At 53.4% G+C, this 18,767-nt stretch overlaps 1 protein-coding gene and 2 long non-coding RNA genes across 3 annotated transcripts in view; 1 reads left to right on the forward strand and 2 right to left on the reverse strand.

The window, feature by feature from the left end:
* The window catches only part of LOC106018587 (uncharacterized), a 74,030-nt gene extending 69,894 nt beyond the window's left edge, over nucleotides 1-4,136 (reverse strand). Inside the window, exon 1 of the long non-coding RNA XR_002404262.4 lies at nucleotides 3,996-4,136. This is a non-coding gene — a long non-coding RNA (uncharacterized lncRNA). The remainder of the gene's footprint in view (nucleotides 1-3,995) is intronic.
* A 5,277-nt stretch (nucleotides 4,137-9,413) lies between these two features.
* Nucleotides 9,414-11,136, reverse strand: ATOH1 (atonal bHLH transcription factor 1). Its single transcript, XM_038178999.2, has one exon. It carries the CDS (start codon nucleotides 10,909-10,911, stop codon nucleotides 9,889-9,891), a length of 1,023 nt encoding a protein of 340 aa, XP_038034927.2. The 5' UTR covers nucleotides 10,912-11,136; the 3' UTR covers nucleotides 9,414-9,888.
* A 110-nt stretch (nucleotides 11,137-11,246) lies between these two features.
* LOC110353576 (uncharacterized) lies at nucleotides 11,247-12,941 on the forward strand. The gene is made up of 2 exons (XR_003497213.3): nucleotides 11,247-11,309; nucleotides 11,444-12,941. It is a non-coding gene; the product is annotated as an uncharacterized lncRNA (long non-coding RNA).
* The last annotated feature ends 5,826 nt before the right edge of the window (nucleotides 12,942-18,767 follow it).

Consider the following 18,767-nt stretch of genomic DNA (forward strand, 5'->3'; position numbering starts at 1 on the left):
GTATCTCCCTGCCGAAGACAGTGCTCCAGCTAGGCACAGGTTAATATCCTGGGGTAGGGACACCTCACAGGGAAGTGGATACCAACCCATCCTGAGCTATCGAGATTGCATCTATCTATACAGAGGCAGTTGAGGCAGAGGCTTTTGCCAGCATAAATCCACTGGGGCTGTATAAACAGCAAAGGACCAGGGACAACGAGGTCCGGAGAAGTTGCTTCCTTGTGATTAGCTGAGCTAGTGAGGCCCAAACTTCAAAGAAGGATCAGATTATGCAAAATTTGTAGGGAATATTTCAGACAGAGTTGTTACTTGGCGTCTACCAACTGCATCCTCTATTCAGGCTTCAAAGATGTCTGAAAAAGAAAGCAAGCTATGGCTTCGCCCATAACTCCACAGCTTACCCCATCAGTGTACTGTGCTACACCAGCATGCCAGTGCCAGGCAGGGAGACAGCAATGAAGTCCTTCCCCTGATTTGTGTCACCTGCTAACACCTCCTAGCTGATGTTAGCTCACAGCAGAGAGCTGCTGCTTCATATCAGCTGGCAGAGTAGGGAACTGAGAGCAAGGAGAGACTGTGATTTCAAACATCTGTGCTTTATTTATTTATCTGTTTGTTAGATTTTTATCTTGGGCCTATCAGCTCTGTACTCTGAAAATACGATCCATGTCACACACTTGCATATCTCCGGTACTTCTTGTCAAAAGCCATCCTCTCACCAGCCTGTAGGACTTTGGCTTGGTGCTTTTTTGATGAGCAACATAGTTAAATTGCATCAGCAAACCATAGATCTCTTGATGGATAGCATTCCTAAAAATTCAACTAAGATAGATAACCCTGAACAGTTGTTATAAAAACTTTGCAACTTCAAAGAAAAATAAATACTCAGAATATTTTGTTTCCTGTGAAAGCTCATAATTAAAATGCATACATATCAGAGTAATATAGTCTCCAGCTATATCACAAAGAAAAGTTTCCTGCACAGTTTATAAAAAGACAATCAGTAGAGCTGAGAAGAAATGACTAGTAAGTGGCCTGTTGGGTGCATAATGAGTCAAGCTTCTATCCTGATTTTGGCTGTGATAGAGTTAATTTTCCTCCTAGTAACTGGTATGGTGCTGGCTTTTGGATTTCGGATGAGAACAATGCTGACTGCATGCGGATGTTTCCTTTGTTGCAGAGCAGTGCTTACACCAAGCCAAGGACTTCTCAGCTCCTCGCTCTGTCCTGCCAGCAAGCAGGGGATGCATGAGGAGCTGGGAAGGGACAGACCCAGGACCACTGACCCAAAAAGGGATGTCCTATTCCATATGGTGTCATGTTGGACAATGGAACTGGGGGCAATTGGCTGGGGAGGCTGGCTGCTTGTGAGCAACTGCATTGTGCATCACTTGTTTTGGATGCCTCTTCCCCCTCTGCCCCCCCATTAAACTGTTCTTATTTCAACCCAGGAGTTTTACTTTTTTCTTTTGGATTCTTTCCTCTGTGTGGTGAGTGAGCAAACAGCTGCATGGTGCTTAGCTGCCTGCCGGGTTAAGCTACAACAACTTTGCATAGTACTCAGGTCTTATGGCTATAGATGCTGCATGGAATAAAAACACTAAGAGTTGAACAGGGGCAAAAAAATGGTTTTCACCATCTATTTTTGTAGGAGTCTGTGTTGGCAGGAAGGGGAGAAACAGGAGTCAACGACCAGGGGTAAATAAAACTGAATAATCTTTTAAAAAAGCAAACAAACGAGTGGGCACACGCCGACCTCCCCCCAAATCCTCTCCCAGGCAGCGCAAGGTGGCCGAGCGCGCGGGCGGCGGTACCATGGACAGCGCTCCCACTGCTGCCGGGAATCAGGCACGGGAAAGCCATAAAATAATAATTCTGACGGCAAAAAAATAATAATATATATATATATATATATAAAATAATAAAATAAATTGAGGTGCCAGCCAGCAATTCGCCAGGAGCTGCGGGATCAGCCTGCTCGCTCGGCACGCACGCGAGCGGCGCGTGCGGGACCTTTGTGCAGCCACGTTATCAACTACTCCTTTGTGCCAAGGTTTCCGCCGCTGGAAGCCGGGATCACAGCTAGCACAAGGAGAGCGAGCCAGGAGGGTTTGTTAGCCCTGCTCCGGGCTTTTTTTTTATGGCCATTGCTGAATGGGTTTAGACTTCACTCTGTTGATTCACCTGCCTCAGCAGTTACCGTGTTATTATTAGGTAGGCGCAAAAGCTGCAAAATTCAGTTGCGATAAAACATAAATAAAAGTTTATTGCAGGGTGTGTAAACCTAAAATTTTGAATTAATCAAGAGAGCAGCTTACAGGCAACTTCAAAGGCCATCTTACGTTGTTATGCTTAACTGTGTGCTATCAGGTACAGTAAAAAAAAGTTAAACACATTTTCTTTTGGCCAAACTATTAGTCCTGCAGGTTGATGCTGCAGCAGGGGACACTGTGACTCCTCCCAGGTTTTCATTTCGGGCATACAGGGATTTCCTATTAGAAATTTTGTATCCTATTGCTTCTGAAGGAAGGGATGCCATTAAAACTTATTTTTCCCTAGATAACGTGATGCTATAGCAAACTTGAAACAGCTGTAGAGAAGCTGATGTGGATCTGCTGACAGCGAAGTTCACTAGTTTTTCCAAAAAGCTCCAAAAAGACTTGAAACAGCTCGCTACATGCCAGATGCTAATGCTCTTATTCAAGCCAATTTGGTATCGCAAAAATCAGAAACTGAATTCAGAGATACAATTGGAAAACATACAGAGCCAACCAACAAAGCCATCTGATGCTTCCCATTAGTAAAACAAAACATTTCTTGCTCAAATGAAAGATTTTTCCGAGAGTATCAAGCATTAAGGTTTGTAACATTTGCAGGAAACACAAATTGAGGCTGAGAGCAAGGGCTCCACAATTTTTGGTGGGTTATGGCAGTACTCAGAACTGTCTGTGATGTTTCTTTTCACTCAGACAGACACACACCTCAGCTTGATACTGTTCATTTACAATCCATAAGTTTTATTTTGAAATATCATCAAAATTGACACTTTCATGAAAAAAATCAATATTATATATGTATATATATACACACACACATATATATTAATTAAAATGCATAGCTCTGTCAAGGGATGACAAGGTATTTGTTTCCAACATTTGCCTCAGGCTTGTCCTGGTTTCAGTTTTATTCAGCCTACCCACCCAATCCTGCATGCAGACTCTGGTCCTGCACCACCAGGAATCTCAGGGCCACGTCCCCACACTATCACCAAGGTGTACACAGAGAATGATAACTGTAACTGCAGAACACACCCATCGCTATCCCTCCAATATTTCTGGAAATAAGAAAGAGGCTGACTTCCCTCTGAGTGCCAAGCAGCAAGCTGCCACAAAAATAAAGGCAAACCTCTGAGCAGTCAGTGGCTTTTGAATACCAGAAGCCTGGAGTTACTCACCTTTCATTTTTCCTGCTTCCATTTTGGGGAATAACATTTCTCACTCCCAGTTCTCAGAACATTTGAGGTTATGACCACAAAATTGCCGAGGTGCCACAGGTGACAGCAGCATCTGAGTGAAGTGAGCTCACCACTTGCTGACCCCAAGGTTACAGCCAGCAATGCTCCTCAGCTTTCACCATCTTTCCCAACAGGAAACCCTAATGAAAATCCAGAGCCCTCCTATCCCAAAACCAAATTTTTTTTTTTCAAGCCTTTTTCAACAAACAGCTTCTAGGATGCTTCGCAATGCAAAAAGAAATGAGGTTAATTGGACATTTTGGTAGCTTTCCCCCAAATAATGAAAGTGTAACTGATTTCATCCAAAAGACTTGTCACAACCAGAAAAGAACCACATGAACATTTGCTCTGAGAGTATTTCTGTAACAAATTTGGGTAAGCAGAGCAACAGAACAGCACAAGGCTACCTGTATTTATCACGGTCTGGCTACGAGCACTACAGCAGTGGTAACTTCAGAAAACCAAGAAATATTCTTCCTACCTGAGATGTGAGTGAGGCCTGGGGGTACTTCTACATGTTCTGCACATCAGGCTGGGTCTTTCCGCCCTGTGTGCTCCAAAAAATAACCTCTGGCTGGTGAGAAAACTCCAGCACCCCATGCTGCCTGGTTTTGTCTATCTCACCTCCAGGTGCCCCTCATCAAGCCTGGGGAGGGAACAAGCCACAGGCTGGGAGAATGATTGTGCCTGCAGAAGCCTGCATCCAGTTGTCATCCTTCCCAAGGCATTTCTCACGTGTAACAGAAGTCTCTACCACTTCCACCCTCTCAATCCACCCCAAATAACAGGGTAAAAATTGGATAAGGCATCTGCTGTGCAATCTGCTTCCTAGGGCATTGGGAAAGGGGGCATGGCCTGGGGGAACCATCTCCCTGTGGGAGAAAAGCACCATCCCTTGCATGGAACAACGCCTCACTGCTGGAAATAGTTTGGAAGTGACTGGAAAAATGTACACAGTGCAAGAAGCACAAGAAGGCACACAACCCATGCTCCAAGTCACTTAATGCTGTTGGGCCTCGTGTCCCTTGTCACGGACAGGACAGCACCTCCCCAGGACATGGGGAGCAGCTGAGGGGCTGAGAACTGCACAGACAGGGACACTGAGCAAAACCTCGGGCAGGCTCCCAGCTGTGCCATCGCTGTAGGGTTAAGCGTGTAGGTGTGGGAGTTATCCAAAAATCGCCTTGCCAGCATTTTGAGGGAGCTTCGTGTATCACTGGGACTTAAATCAGCATTAGTACCGGTAGGGGAAAAAAACAGGGAAAAGTCAAAAAGAGCAGGCAGGTAAAGACAAAACACAAACCAAAGAGAAACTTTTCCCAGCAGCAGCTGAACTCCAAGGAAAGGCAGCTATACAGAAGCATTTAGCCCCCTGCCCGCTGCCTTTTTCCCGTGCCTCTTTCCCAAAGAGCCCGGTGCCCGCTCCCAACTTGCAAAAAGCAGACTTCGGAGGAGGATGGCAGCGGCAGGCGGGACACGGGGCTGCCGGAGGAGCAGCCCTGCCTCCTCCTTTCTCTGCTCCCGGCCAGAAGCGGGGCAGCCCCGGAGCCGCACGGGGATGAAAGGGGGGGGTCGGGGCCGGATCCTGCGCGCATCCCGCCCCGCAGCCGGCAGCCACCGGGCCCCGGCAAAATATTGACTGTAGATAAGCCGGGTTCTCGTTTCTGTCCGAGCGTTATTATTTCCTATTATTTATTTTTTTATTTCTTTATGGGGAGCAGGTGATGCCGCTAAAACCGTCCCGGGCTCGTTTCAAAGCGCGCACCTGAGAGGGGCGTGGAGCGGGGAAAGGCTGCAGGATGCCGCAGGAGCATCCGCCGGGGGAGCCCCCGAGGAAAGAGGCAGGAGAAGGGAAGTTCCCAAAATTTCGGGAGCAATCCCTGCCCTCCGCCGGGTCTCTGCCCCTCGTACAGCCCGGGATCCTCCAGCTGTGCCGCTGAGCATCGCGTAGGGACAACCCTACCACCAAAAAAAGAAAAAAAAAAATAACCAAGGGAACAAAAACGAACGCCAGAGATCCTAAAAAAAAAACCCACACATAAAAGCAGATATGGGTGGTTGGAGATGAAACGAGACGCGCTGACCCCGGCGGGTCCGGGGGGGCTGCTTGTCCCCAAGAGGTCCTTTAAGCCCCCTCCCCTCCTAACCTGGGGTACGGTGCCGGTGGGCTGCGGGCTGTGATTTCGGCGAGCCCCCCTGTCATTAAAGGGACACTTTGACAAGCTCGTGGCACGAAACCCAACCGCTCGGGAGGCAGCGCTTGGGGAAAGGGTTAACCCGGCGGCCGCGAGGCGTATGAAATGATGGTAAATTACCCGGCGCGTTCTCCCGGGGAAGAAATTAGACTTCAAAAGGGCTGGAGCCCTCCTGAATATATATCAAGCAGATGGGCTGATGCGCTGTCTCGCTGATGTGCAGTTGATTAACCGCCCCATAAAAGTGCAGCAGCCCCGCTCGCCCGCCGCGGGTGCGCGCCGCCGCCCGCCGCTGTCCCGGGCACCCCGGCGGGAGCGCGCTTCGCTGAGGGGCAGGGGGAGAGGGGGGCAAAAGGGGGGGAAGGAGGAGAGGAAGGGGATGGAGGGGAAATGAGGAGGGAATAAGGAGAGGGGAGAGCCGGGGGAAGAAGGAAAAAATGAAATAATAATAAAGGAAAAAGGGAAAGGGAAAGGAAAAAAAGGGAAAGGGAAAGGGAAAAGAAAGGGAAAGGGAAAAGAAAAAGAAAAAAAAGAAAGGGAAAGGAAAAGAAAAGAAAAGAAAAGAAAAGAAAAGAAAAGAAAAGAAAAGAAAAGAAAAGAAAAGAAAAGAAAAGAAAAGAAAAGAAAAGAAAAGAAAGGAAAAGAAAGGAAAAGAAAGGAAAAGAAAGGAAAAGAAAGGAAAAGAAAGGAAAAGAAAAGGGAAAAGGAATGGAAAGGGAAAAGGAATGGAAAGGGAAAAGGAAGGGAAAGGGAAAGGAAAGGAAAGGGGAAAGGGAAAGGAAGGGGGAGAGGAGAGGAGAGGAGAGGAGAGGAGAGGAGAGGAGAGGAGAGGAGAGGAGAGGAGAGGAGAGGAGAGGAGAGGAGAGGAGAGGAGAGGAGAGGAGAGGAGAGGAGAGGAGAGGGGAAAGGAAAGGAAAGGAAAGGAAAGGAAAGGAAAGGAAAGGAAAGGAAAGGAAAGGAAAGGAAAGGAAAGGAAAGGAAAGGAAAGGAAAGGAAAGGAAAGAAAGGAAAGGAAAGGAAAGGAAAGGAAAGGAAAGGAAAGGAAAGGAAAGGAAAGGAGGAAAGGAAAGGAAAGGAAAGAAAGGAAAGGAAAGGCAAGATCTCTGCTAGCAGCAGGGATTTGCCCCCCAAGCCCCAAACCTCGCACTCCCTGGCAGAGGGGACACAAACACCCCCGGTGACACCGAGCGGGGGGCAAAAACGAGCCGGGGCGCTGCAGGAGGGGCTGGGGGGAGATCAGGGGAGGCAGCCCCATCCCGTCCCGGCTGCTGCACGGGGAGGGCAGAAAGCCCGTGACACGTCCTGGCTGGGCTCCCAAAAGCATCCCTGCCTTCTGATAGCGCTTGGGGAGCCTGGAAGTGGCCAAAACCCCAGGAACCGCGCTCGTCGCAGCCGCTGCCGCACGCCCTCGGCTCCCCGGGGGTGCCTCAGCTCTGCAGGAGGACTTTTGGGGGGCTCCCCCCCACCCCAGACAAACGAGTCCCCAATGTGTGTGTAGAGGGGGCTTTCCGCCGGCAGCCCCCAGCCCCGCAGCGAGGCCAGCACGGGGGTGCCGCGATGGGGAAGGGTGGCGGGGGCTTTGCTGGCCCCGGGGGGGGCCACCAGCGGGTGACATTCCTGCGGGGGGACAGCAGCGACCCGGCGGCTTTGCAGCAGGTGCAAGACCCGAGCATCCCCGGAGGGGGATACCCACGCGTGTGTGACCCCCCCCGTCCCTTTTTTCCCCCTTTCTCCCCCCCTTTCCATCGGCTGCGGCCCCCCCCGGGTGTGCCCGGCCGTGCCCCGGCGTGCTGCTGCTGCCGGCCGCCACCGCGCTGCTGTCGGGGCGATGGGGGAGCGGGGCGGGGGGGCGTGAATGCTGGCTGTTGTTGCTCGGCCAGGGTTGGGGGGGGGTCGGCAGACGAAGGGGGGGCCCACGGCGGAGCTCCCCGCGGGTGCGCAGCCCCCTGGGGGGCCGCCTGAAAAGCCGCGGCGCTCACCAGCTGACAACGCGTGCTCCGCTCCAGACACGGCGCACCGCGGCCGGGACAGCGGCCAGCCCAAATTCCCCCCCCCCCCTCCTCCTTACAGCCCCCCCCCCAGACTTGTCCGCCCCTTCGCATTGTCCGCCCCGCTCTAATTAAGAAACGCTGCCCCCCCCCTTTCCCCTTTCCCCTCCCCGGGGGCCAGAGGTTGAGCAAACAGCAGCCGGCTCGCTGCGAAAAGGCAGCGAGGAGCTGCGGGCACCGCGCTGCGAATGGGGACCCCCCCTGCTCGTCCCCTGTCCCCAGTGTGTCCCCCCCCACCCCACCACCACCGCCGCCGTGGGAGGGGGACGGGGACACGGCCCCCGCTGCCCCCCACGCGTGTCCGGCGGGACACGGGCTCACGCACAAAGGAGACCGCCTCCCCCGGAGGATACGGAGTGTGCAGCCAAAATTTAACGCTCGGGTAGTGCGCTGTTTTCAAAGAAAAGCCCCTGAAAAAAAAAAAAAAAAGAAAAAAAAAGAAAAAAAAAAAAGCTCTAAAACCCCACAAAGCCAGGGCCAGGCGGGGCCGGTGCGCGTCCCCGCTCTTGTTCCAAACTTTGCGCTCGTCCGTGCAAAACAAACACTGTCGCGGGCTCAATAAAGCGATTTATCCATCTTCATTACTTAAAGAAATGTTGTCTCTTTGTTTGTTTGGGAGATATTAAGCATGCTTAGCTTGCAACACATAGTTGATTCCTTCGCTAGTATCTTGGATACTTGGATCCGACTTTGGAAGGTAGAAGCTAATTGCTAATAATGGAGAGAAAGGAACCAGCCAGCATAGCGGGAGTGGCCTGGCATATGGGGAATGAGCAGCCTGAAATACTCAATATTCAAGTTTCCAAAATATTAATGAGATTATAGCAACCTGCAGCTATACGTTACAGCTTGTTAACGGAGTGAGGGGTGGGGGGGTGGGGGGCTGCCAAGCGGTTGTTATGCAAACTCTATGGCTGAACCTGAAAATGGAAATGCGGCCGGGTATCTCTTTCAAAGAAGTGTTAAAAAAAAAAAAAAAAAAAAGATAAAAAAAAAGACCCTCAGACAACGAAAGCTCCGCCGTGGCCGCGAGGACCCACTGCGCTCAGCGGTCAGGGCGAAAGGGACCCGCTGCGGGCGGCGGGGGGGCCCCGTCCCGACCCCTCTGCGCTCCCCAAATTGCGCCTCCGGCTCGCTGGGAAACGAAACGAACCCGAACTAGCGCAGAACGGGCTAAAACCCCCCAAACTTTCCCGGCGGGCCGGGAGCGAAGGAAGGGACGGTTCGGGAGGGAGCTGACCCCGGAGCTGAACTTTTCACCCGGCGGGACCGGCCCCCGCCCGCCCGCCCGGCTCGGGGTTATCGCGGGGCAGGTGCGCGGCGCTGGCACCTGCGGGGACCGGCACGGCTCGGCTCGGCTCGGCTCGGCTCCCCTCTCCCCAAAATCCGGCAGCGAGCCCCGCTCCCCCGCCCCGAGCCCCCCGGTTTCCCTGCCCGCGGCTCCGGGGACCCTCCCGTGTTTTTTGGTGGGGAGGCTTGGCCGGGGAGGGGAGGTAACCCAACATCTCTTCGGTTTGTGTTTTTGTTCGTTTGTTGTTTTTTTTTTTATTATTTATTTATTTGATCTCGAAAAAATAATAATAATACATAAAACAATGGCAGCTGGCTGGGCTAAAATTCAAATAAACGATTCTCGTCGTAGAAAAGTTTTGTTAAAAAACAAAACCAAAAAAAAAAAAACAACAAAAAGGCAGAAACAGTAGCAAACACTCCGTAATAAATAAGTTTCCTAATACCACAAAAAGCAAAATAAAACGGGGCACGGGAGTTTGACACGACAGGACCGTTTTTCGTTTCTCGGCGAGCGCGCTGGGGCGCAGCGGCCGGCCGGAGCTGTCCCCTGGCAGCCGCGGGATTAAAGTGCTTGCGCCGGGATCCCCCCGACGGCGGGCAGGGGAAGCCGCCTGCCCCCGCTCAGCGCGGGACGGGCCCGCATGCGGGGTGCCGGGGGTCGCTGCGGGAGGGGCCGGCGGCGGCTTCTGGGCACGGGGAGCTCTAGGGGCGGCAGCTACACATCGGGAGGAAGGTACAAACGCGGACGGGGCGGCTGAGCCGCCCAAGAGGAGCCCTTCCCGGGGCGCCCCGAGGGGCCGCCGGCGGCCAAGTCCGTGCTGGGGCGGGCGGCAGCGCCCTAGCTGGCCTCGTCCGAGTCACTGTAGTGCGAGCGGGGCGAGAACTCCCCGTCGCTGCGGTGGGAGCGCGGCGACGCCTTGCTCCGCTCCTGCTGCTGCTGGTGCTGGTGCTGCGGGTGCTGCTGGTGGTGGCCGGGCTGCGGCACGAGGAGCGCGGGCGACGGCGCTTTGGGTCCCAGCAGGGCGCCCTCCGGGAAGGACGGGAAGCGCAGCGGGTCCAGCGGCACCGGGAAGCCCCCCGCGGCCGGCGGCGGGGGGAAGCGAGTCCTGCCGTGCCCGTGCCCGTGCCCGTGCCCGTGCCCGAGGGGGGGCGGCCCGGCCGGCGGCGGCCCCGGCAGCGCAGCCCCGTCCCCGGCGCAGGGCGGCTCGAAGGGGGCCCCGCGGGGCTCGGCTTTGCCCGGCGGCGGCTCTGCAGCAGCGGCTGTGGCCGTGGCGGCCGCGGCGGGGCCGTGCAGCAGCTCGGCCAGGGCGCTGATGTAGATCTGCGCCATCTGCAGCGTCTCGTACTTGGAGAGCTTCTTGTCGTTGTTGAAGGAGGGGATGACATTGCGCAGCTGGTCGAAGGCGTGGTTCAGCCCGTGCATCCGCCGCCGCTCCCGCGCGTTGGCCGCCAGCCGCCGCTGCTTCTGCACGCCGCTCACCTGCGGGCGGGCACCGCCACCTCCACCCCCTGCACCTCCACCTCCGCCTCCACCACCCCGCGCCCTGCCGCCGCCCGCCGCCCCCCGCGCCCCGCCGGGGCCGCTGCCCTCCAGCCCCGCTGTGGCTGCGGCTCCCCGCGGCCGCCCCGCCGCTGCCACCGCCGCCTCCTCGTCCTCCTCCTCGTCCTCCTCCTCGTCGTCGCCCCGCGGGCAGCGCGGCGAGGCGGCCAGGCGGGCGGCGCAGCACACGCCCAGCCAGCCGGGGGCGAAGCCGCAGCCGGGCGGCTCCAGCCCCGCTCCCAGCCCCAGCAGCGGCTCCACCGACACCGACACCGTGTCCCGGCCGCCTTCAGCCCACTCGGCGGCCCGCGGCAGGCTCATGGCGACGCCGCCTCAGCGAGAGCCCATGCGGGGGTGCGGGTGTGTGTGTGTGTGGTGGAGGGGGGACGACGACAGCGATCGTTGAGGGCGGCGGTTGGCAGCGCGCGTGGCGCCCTCCCTCCCGCTCGCCCGCCCGCCCGCCCGTCTCCGGTGTCGGCCGCGCGCCGCGCCCCCCTTTAAGGCGGCGGCGGCGGCACGCGCCGGGGTCCCGTCCCGCGCACGGCCCCCGCGCGCCCCGGCCCTCGCGCCCGCCCTCGCGCCGGTCGCGTGGCGGGGCGGCCAATGGCGCGGGGCGGGGAGGGGCGGGCGGGAAAGGGGGGGGCGGGAGGGAGGGGGGGGGGAGCGGCACGCGCGGCGCCTGACGGAGCCTCACGGAGCGCGGCGGGGCCGGGGCTGAGGTAAAAGTGAGCGGTGAGGGGGCGGCGGGGGCTCATTGTGTATGCGGCGCTTTTCTCTCGCTCTTTTTCCCCCTCTCTTTGTATGTTGGAGCCTACTTGAGTTTCTTTTTCTTTTTTTTCCTCTCCTTTTGTAGGAGTTGTTTCTTTTGAAGCGGGGCGAGGCACGCCCTGCCGCCACGGGGACCTGACGGGAGGCGGAAACCCAGCACACCGGCCCCAAAACGCCGGCCCCACAATAGCAGCGATGTGGGGAGCCTCCCAGAAAAACCTCCAAGCCTTCAAGGGAAAGCCAACTGCACGGATCTCCCCGTCTTCATGCAGACTTCCCTCCTCCCCCCAGGCTGGTTCAGGCAGCAACGTGGGGTCAGGCACAGAAAAACAGGTTACAAAAAGGAAGGGGGGGGAAACTTGCAAAAAAAAGCCTCCTCTATCATTACAGGCAGAGACACTTTCAAAGCACACAAAGCGCATGGGTCAGCCCTCGGCTTAATTGTACCCAACGGTCTAATTACTCATTCAATCACGTTTCAGGATCAGCGGGCTGCTCGGCAGGCACCACTACAGATTAGGAAGTATCTGGTTCCTGCCTTGCCCCACTTTCTCCTCCTTTCCCTTCAAAAAAGCCAGCAGAACCCTCTCCATGCCTCTCCCGGCAGGGCGAGCTGCTCTTTGGGCAGCGCAGTGCACAAGCAGGTAGAGAGCACGTCCTCAGGGTCACCGACCAAAGTCATGCACAGGTCTCCAGCACTGGGATGGCAAACCCCAGCCAGACCTCACAAACCTGCACCTGTGGTGAGCTGCAGCAAATATGTAAAGAGACTGTCCAGCCTGGTGGTTTTTGGCCTCACCTGCTGCATCATCGGAAAAGTCACCCAACAAAGTGTTAATTGTCACATTATTCCGAACGCGTGAGCTTAAAGCAGATCAAGGTGCAAGAAGTCCCTCTAAAAACTCCCACTATGCTCAGCACACGGTACTTTTACTTTCAGAAGTGTTTTAAATATGAATCAGAAGCGATGACTGTGAGGAATGCAAAAGCTCAGTTACTCAGCCCATCACCGCAGCCTCCAACACGCCTGAAACCTGCCCTTTTCCACTCGCTTTTCACCCATGGGTAACGAGGACCATGCTGCCACCGACACAGACATGCCCCAGGTCTGCAAAGCAATCTTCCTCAGTGGATCACTGCAAAATGTCACCCGCTTTGAGTAGGTGAGCACCCACAAAAGTAATTCCTGCTTCCCGGTGACATTTGCCCCCGTAAATATCTGGGGCAGAACCACACTCGGGGCCTAACCTGCCCCCAAGAGACGTGCAGAGCATCGTTCAGCAGTACTTGCCTACCCCCTGGGGCCACTGTACAGCACAATGAATTCAGCTTCATCATATATTTGGAAATCTTATCTGGAGAATTTATACCTATGTATGCTTCGCCCCTTCAAGATGCTCTAACTGTTGCTGAGAATTTAATTTATGCTAATATTTTTAAAATAAACTGCTTTCTATTCATGGAAGTATCACTAATGATTTTCTTTCAGTCACTGTTTTAAACACTTTGTGGCATGGAAACTGCAACCCAGAGACCCAGCAACAGGTGGAGACCATCAGGTAGCTCCTGGATTAGGGTCTGCATTACAGAGTATGCACCAGAACTAAGTGCTGGGGGAAGAAGAGTGAACAGCTTCAGAAAAAGTGTACCTTGCACAGCATTGGAAAGCTTTTGTTGCGATGAAAAAATGCTTTAATGCAATAAGAGCATGAGTATCAGGCCCAAGGGACATGTTCATGTCACAGGCTTTATACCTCTGCATAAATTGATTTAACTTTTTATAACTTCATTTCCTCACACCTGTAATAGTGATCTTATTCCAGATTTAGTTTGCTTGCCCTCTGCAGCGGGAAGAAGTTTGCTGAGCCTGCGTGTGCTGAGACACGCTACCCACAAGTCCATGTCCCAGTCACCTGAAATGAGCAACAACAAAAGAACTGTCTCCTGCATAAGACACTGCAGGTAGAAAGTGTTTTAAAAGCAACTGCTGTCTAGCATGCTGCTACTTAATACACTTTACTAAATCCCTTAACCAAGAAAATGATCACTGCCATCAAGTTTTAGTATAAGAACAACACTTCCATCTGGTTTAAAATACAAGAATTAACATCCACCCATCCATCCACCCTCCCACCCATCCACCCAACATCCACAGAGACAACACATCCCCTTCAAATTACATCTGGTCAGTTCCAGTTTCTATCAGTGATAGCAGTCCCTCTAAACGACAAAAAACAAGTGGACAGATGCACACAGGTGCTGATCAACATTTACATCACTCCCCCAGATTACAGAGTACTTCCCCACAAAAAGGAAACACTTGTCAGCCAAGAAGAACCCACCTCTCCATCCACAGGAGGTCCTCAGCCAATTCTGTTAATCCCTGACAGCAAAGAGGTGTCCCAGGAACAAGTTTCCAGGACTGTGCAGCTCCAACTCAGTGTTCAGAAGCCACTGGTGGGGGTGGCTGTGAAAACCAGCCCCTCTGAATGACGCCTTCATCTTCCTACTGTCTCTTAAATTAGCATTCCTTGAGTCTTAAGAATTTTTAAACACTTGTTAATAAAGTAGAACTAGGATATTAATTGTACTAGTTCTTTTCCACGATGTGTCCAAGCTGACAACTGACCGCCTCGGTAGAGCGTTGCTTGCAATACGTGCCCTGGATGGTCTCACCACTCGTGTTCAGAGACGGAGACGCTCGGTGACAGTCCTGGAGCTCGTGCAAAGCAGTTCTCCTGTGCCAGCAGGCTCACTAAAAGCCTCTCTGTGGCAAGACCTGTCCCTCTGGCATAGCCTGGCCTTGCAGTTCTGTTTGCCCTGAAGCTGGAGAAAGACGTGGTTCATAGGCAGTGTTATTCCCAGGGTGTTTTCAGCTTGGTACAAGGTTTAGGAGCTCCCACGGGGAGAGAACTACCCGGTGTCCCATCTGTGGGATGCAAGGCCCATATCAAGGGCAGACTGCTGGGGCCAGGCACCTGCGAGCTGTCACCAGTTGCCCCCAGTTTCCACTGGGCTAGCTGCAGAGTGCTTGCAGCCCACATAGCAAACTGTATAGAGGTCACAGAAACGTATAGTGCGAGGCTGTGTATGTATGTAGGTATATAATGTATGGCTGTGGAGGGAGGGAAGGCACAAGCACCATCCAACGCAGCACCACACAGCAGCACCACGCGCTTTGCCAAACGAAAGCCGTGCGTTGCCACACACCCCTCGATGCCCTGCCAGGGGCACGAGTGAGAACGGCAGGATTTAAGGGAAAAATCATGGAAGCGATGACACTTTTCTGGCCGGAGGGCAGCGGGGGCTCCTGCCCGGCGACGCCGCCAAGCCCCGAGCCCGTTCCCTGCCCGGCCTCGTCCCCCGCAGCCCCCCGGGCGGGTTGTGCGGCCCGGGGCCGTCCCCCTGCGCACAACAGGTTGGATATTGTAGGTGTGGGTTATTAAAGTGTCCCCGGCACAATGGCGGTCTGTGTCCCATTCGCCACGCTTGGGCTCCCCTTTGCAAAGCGCACACAAGAGGTGACACGCCGCTGGCCCCCGCCATTATCCCGCCGGCATAGCGGCGCGGGCCGCCCGGTCTCCCGGGAAATGGCGCTGCGCGGGCGCCCAGCGGCACCGGCAGGGACACCGCGGCCGCGCACGGCCCCCTCACGGCTCCCTCACGGAGCCCGGGGACGGCCCCGGCCCTCGGCAGAGCCCGGGCGGTGCCGCAGCGACACCCGCTGGGCGGCGGCGGAGCCGTGACGGGAGCCATGCTCAGCCCTGAGGCGCTCCTGAGGCGCTCCCGGGGCTGAGGCGATGTCCCTGAGGCAGCCCCGCCGAGTGGGAGTTCGGCCCCTCCAGCCTGGTGCTGCTTGTGTATGAAGGTTTCACCAAATTTCAGGCAAAACTCTCTGTGAGGGAAAAACGTCCAGCTAGGTGCTGCACGTAGCCAGCAGTCTCTTGGGGTTTGGGGCTTCCAACTACAGCAACAGAGTGCTTTAATACTGGGTTTCACCCCCCCCCCCCCCCCCTTTTTGTTTCTTTTTTAAGTGGTCACCACACACTCGAGAAGGTGAAGGGACACAAAACATACACGAAAACACTGTGCCAGTTATTTTCTTCCTCACGTGTGCTCCACGTTAACCCCAGCAAAGGGCGATATGCCACAGCATACCATGACCATGTACCACAGTAATAACAACATGCCAGCACTGGCTGCGAGTTTGAGAAGGAAAGCTGCTTGTATTTTGTGGCATAAGTATTTAGAAATACTCGTGCAAATCGGTTTTCCCCTTCTAAACCACTCTAACAGGGCTAGTGTGGATTTGAGCAGGCCTGTGTTTGTCATATAACGCAGCAAGCCTTTACTGCTGAAGACTGCATGAAGGGATTTGTTAAAAGTCAGGTTTACAGGTGTACGACCTCTCCTTGTACCCATCTTTCACCTCGGTGTAGGAAGAACAAAGCTCCCTGTGTCCCATATCAGCTGTACCTTGGGTATTGCAGCTATCCTAGCAGGATTTTTTATTTTGGATCAAGTGAAGTGTTTTTTTTTTTGGGAACTCCGTTCTTCGAGGAAAGAGGGTGGGGAAAAGTGAGAAGAGAACATCACCTGCCATCCCCCAGATCTGCAGAGATCCAAAACCAATCCAAGCAACAGCAGAAATGGCTTGGAGAGGCCTGTAAAAGCTGGAGCAAGACGAGCCACCTCCGTGTTGCCTAAGCACTGCCTCATAAAGCAGCACATTTTCCTACTACATCAGTTTCTTGCTGTGGGTACCATCACGCTGCAGAGACTTTTCCTTAAAATTGTGTCACAGTGTGGGAATAGCAAGCAGACTCACTCATTACGAGCATTGATCACAGCATTTGCTTACTCTCTCCCATTGCTGTGCGTAAGCAAAAGGATTAATTAGTAACAACACAGGTCAACGGTGATTGCTCCTACTGTGCTCTGCAGCAAAGAGCCTTACACAGGGAATGATCAAAACCAAACCAGACCACCCCACGGTGCATTTGCAGGGCTGTGATCCGCTCACACAGCTGCCTATTCCCCCTTTTTTGTTTTATTTCCAGCAGGCACATTACATTTACTGCCTCCACACCAGGCTACCAGGCCAAACGCTTGCAGCAGCGCCTTCTGCCTGCCGCTGGGGGGGGGGTCCCTCTGCAATGGGCACAAGCAACACCTCTGAGCCTTTGCCCCACCTGAATCTACCTTTTGCTGCCATTCAATTCCCTGCTCGTAGAAGGAGCAAGCAAGCAGCTGAAACACAGCTTGCCCAGCCACAGAGCACTTACTTGGAAGGCTGTAATGCCAAGAGGGTAGAGAGCTGCAAAAGCAAACCTGCCTGTTCCTTATCTGCATGGGCCGTTATTTTGCTGCCACACTGGCTGCATTATTGGCCAGAAGAATCAGGAAAGCACCTGCAGCGCTGTGATTGCTTGGGAGCTCAGTGACTGCCTAATGAAGGCAGGCATGTGCCCCCCACCCTTTCTTTATTAATTAACGAGTTTGTCTTAAACTCCCTTTCTTACTTTATTTGTATCTTGAGGGAGGTGGTGGTCAGACTTGTGATGACTGATAGCTGGAGTATTCCCTGCTCCAAAGTGGTGATAAAGAATAAGGGATTGCTGTGGAATGTCAAAAAAAAAAAAAAAAAAAAAGAACAGCTTTATTCACAACACTATCAAATCCAGCTGCCAGCCATCGTCACAATGCAAATAAAGCTGCTTTAAATATATATATATATATATATATATATATATATATATATATATATATATATATATATATATATATATAATTATTATTATTAGCAGGCCACAGCACTCTTGTACTAACCTGGAGACCGGCTTGATTGGCTTTCAGAGGTCTCATACCTTGTTCTTGTCCCCCCTCCTCTGTCCCCATTGCCCTCGCCACCTTGGTGCTGATCAGGAAGGTACTGCAAGTCACATTGTAGTCATTAATGCCATCGTAGGCAGCTCTTTCTGTGAATGAACCCTCGGTTTCTCAGTCTGGCATAGCCAAAGCCTGTCCAAATTCTTTATTTTATTTTTATTTATTTTGTCCGTCCCCCCCCCTTTTTTTTAAGAGGCCAGAATTGATCTGAAAAATGGTGTCTCTGTCCTGTGAATGGGACAAACATTGCCTCTTCTCACTTCCAGCCCACGTGGGTGGTGCAAAACCTGCCTGTTCCTTGGTTCCCTGCTTTCCTCTCTTTTCTCTTCCTTCCCTGAGCAATCAAGGAGGAAGGATTTATTTTTCCCCTGTTTTACCTGGAGCCCAGTAGTTAATTACTTTAGAATTCAGTTTTCTGGCTGTAATATTTTTGTTCCTTCTAATGAATGTTACAGAAATAAATTCTGTAGCACATGCAAAGTGTCATACCGCTGTGATGAATGGGAGAGGGGGGCAGATTTTGAAAATCTTGACAGATAGAAAATTTATTTTTATAACTCTGCCTTTTGAAAGGTAATTCTTCATGAAATTCATGTCTCCTGTAGTTTTTTAGGGTATCTGTGAGAGTTTTTATGGTTAGGAATTCATTAGGCCATGAATCACTTTACCTGCACTCATCTTCCTTGGGAGGCTTTGACTTTTGGCTTCATGCACAGTATCACAGAATCACAGAATCACAGAATTTCTAGGTTGGAAGAGGCCTCAAGATCATTGAGTCCAACCTCTGACCTAACGCTAACAGTCCCCACTAAACCATACCCCTAAGCTCTACATCTAAACGTCTTTTAAAGACCTCCAGGGATCGTGACTCCACCACCTCCCTGGGCAGCCTGTTCCAGTGCCTCACAACCCTTTCGGTAAAGAAGTTCTTCCTAATATCTAACCTAAAACTCCCCTGGCGCAACTTAAGCCCATTCCCCCTCGTCCTGTCACCAGGCACGTGGGAGAACAGGCCAACCCCCACCTCGCTACAGCCTCCTTTAAGGTATCTGTAGAGAGCGATAAGGTCGCCCCTGAGCCTCCTCTTCTCCAGGCTGAACAAGCCCAGCTCCCTCAGCCGCTCCTCGTAGGACTTGTTCTCCAGGCCCCTCACCAGCTTCGTCGCCCTTCTCTGGACCCGCTCAAGCACCTCCATGTCCTTCTTGTAGCGAGGGGCCCCAAACTGAACACAGTACTCGAGGTGCGGCCTCACCAGAGCCGAGTACAGGGGGACGATCACCTCCCTAGCCCTGCTGGTCACACTGTTTCTGATACAAGCCAGGATGCCGTTGGCCTTCTTGGCCACCTGAGCACACTGCTGGCTCATATTCAGCCGACTGTTCACCATCACTCCCAGGTCCTTCTCTGCCTGGCAGCTCTCCAACCACTCATCTCCCAGCCTGTAGCTCTGCTTGGGGTTATTGCGCCCCAGGTGCAGGACCCGGCACTTGGCCTTGTTGAACTTCATGCAGTTGACCTCA

This window comes from Anas platyrhynchos, chromosome 4 (genome assembly GCF_047663525.1).
Source record: "Anas platyrhynchos isolate ZD024472 breed Pekin duck chromosome 4, IASCAAS_PekinDuck_T2T, whole genome shotgun sequence".
NCBI lineage: Eukaryota > Metazoa > Chordata > Aves > Anseriformes > Anatidae > Anas > Anas platyrhynchos.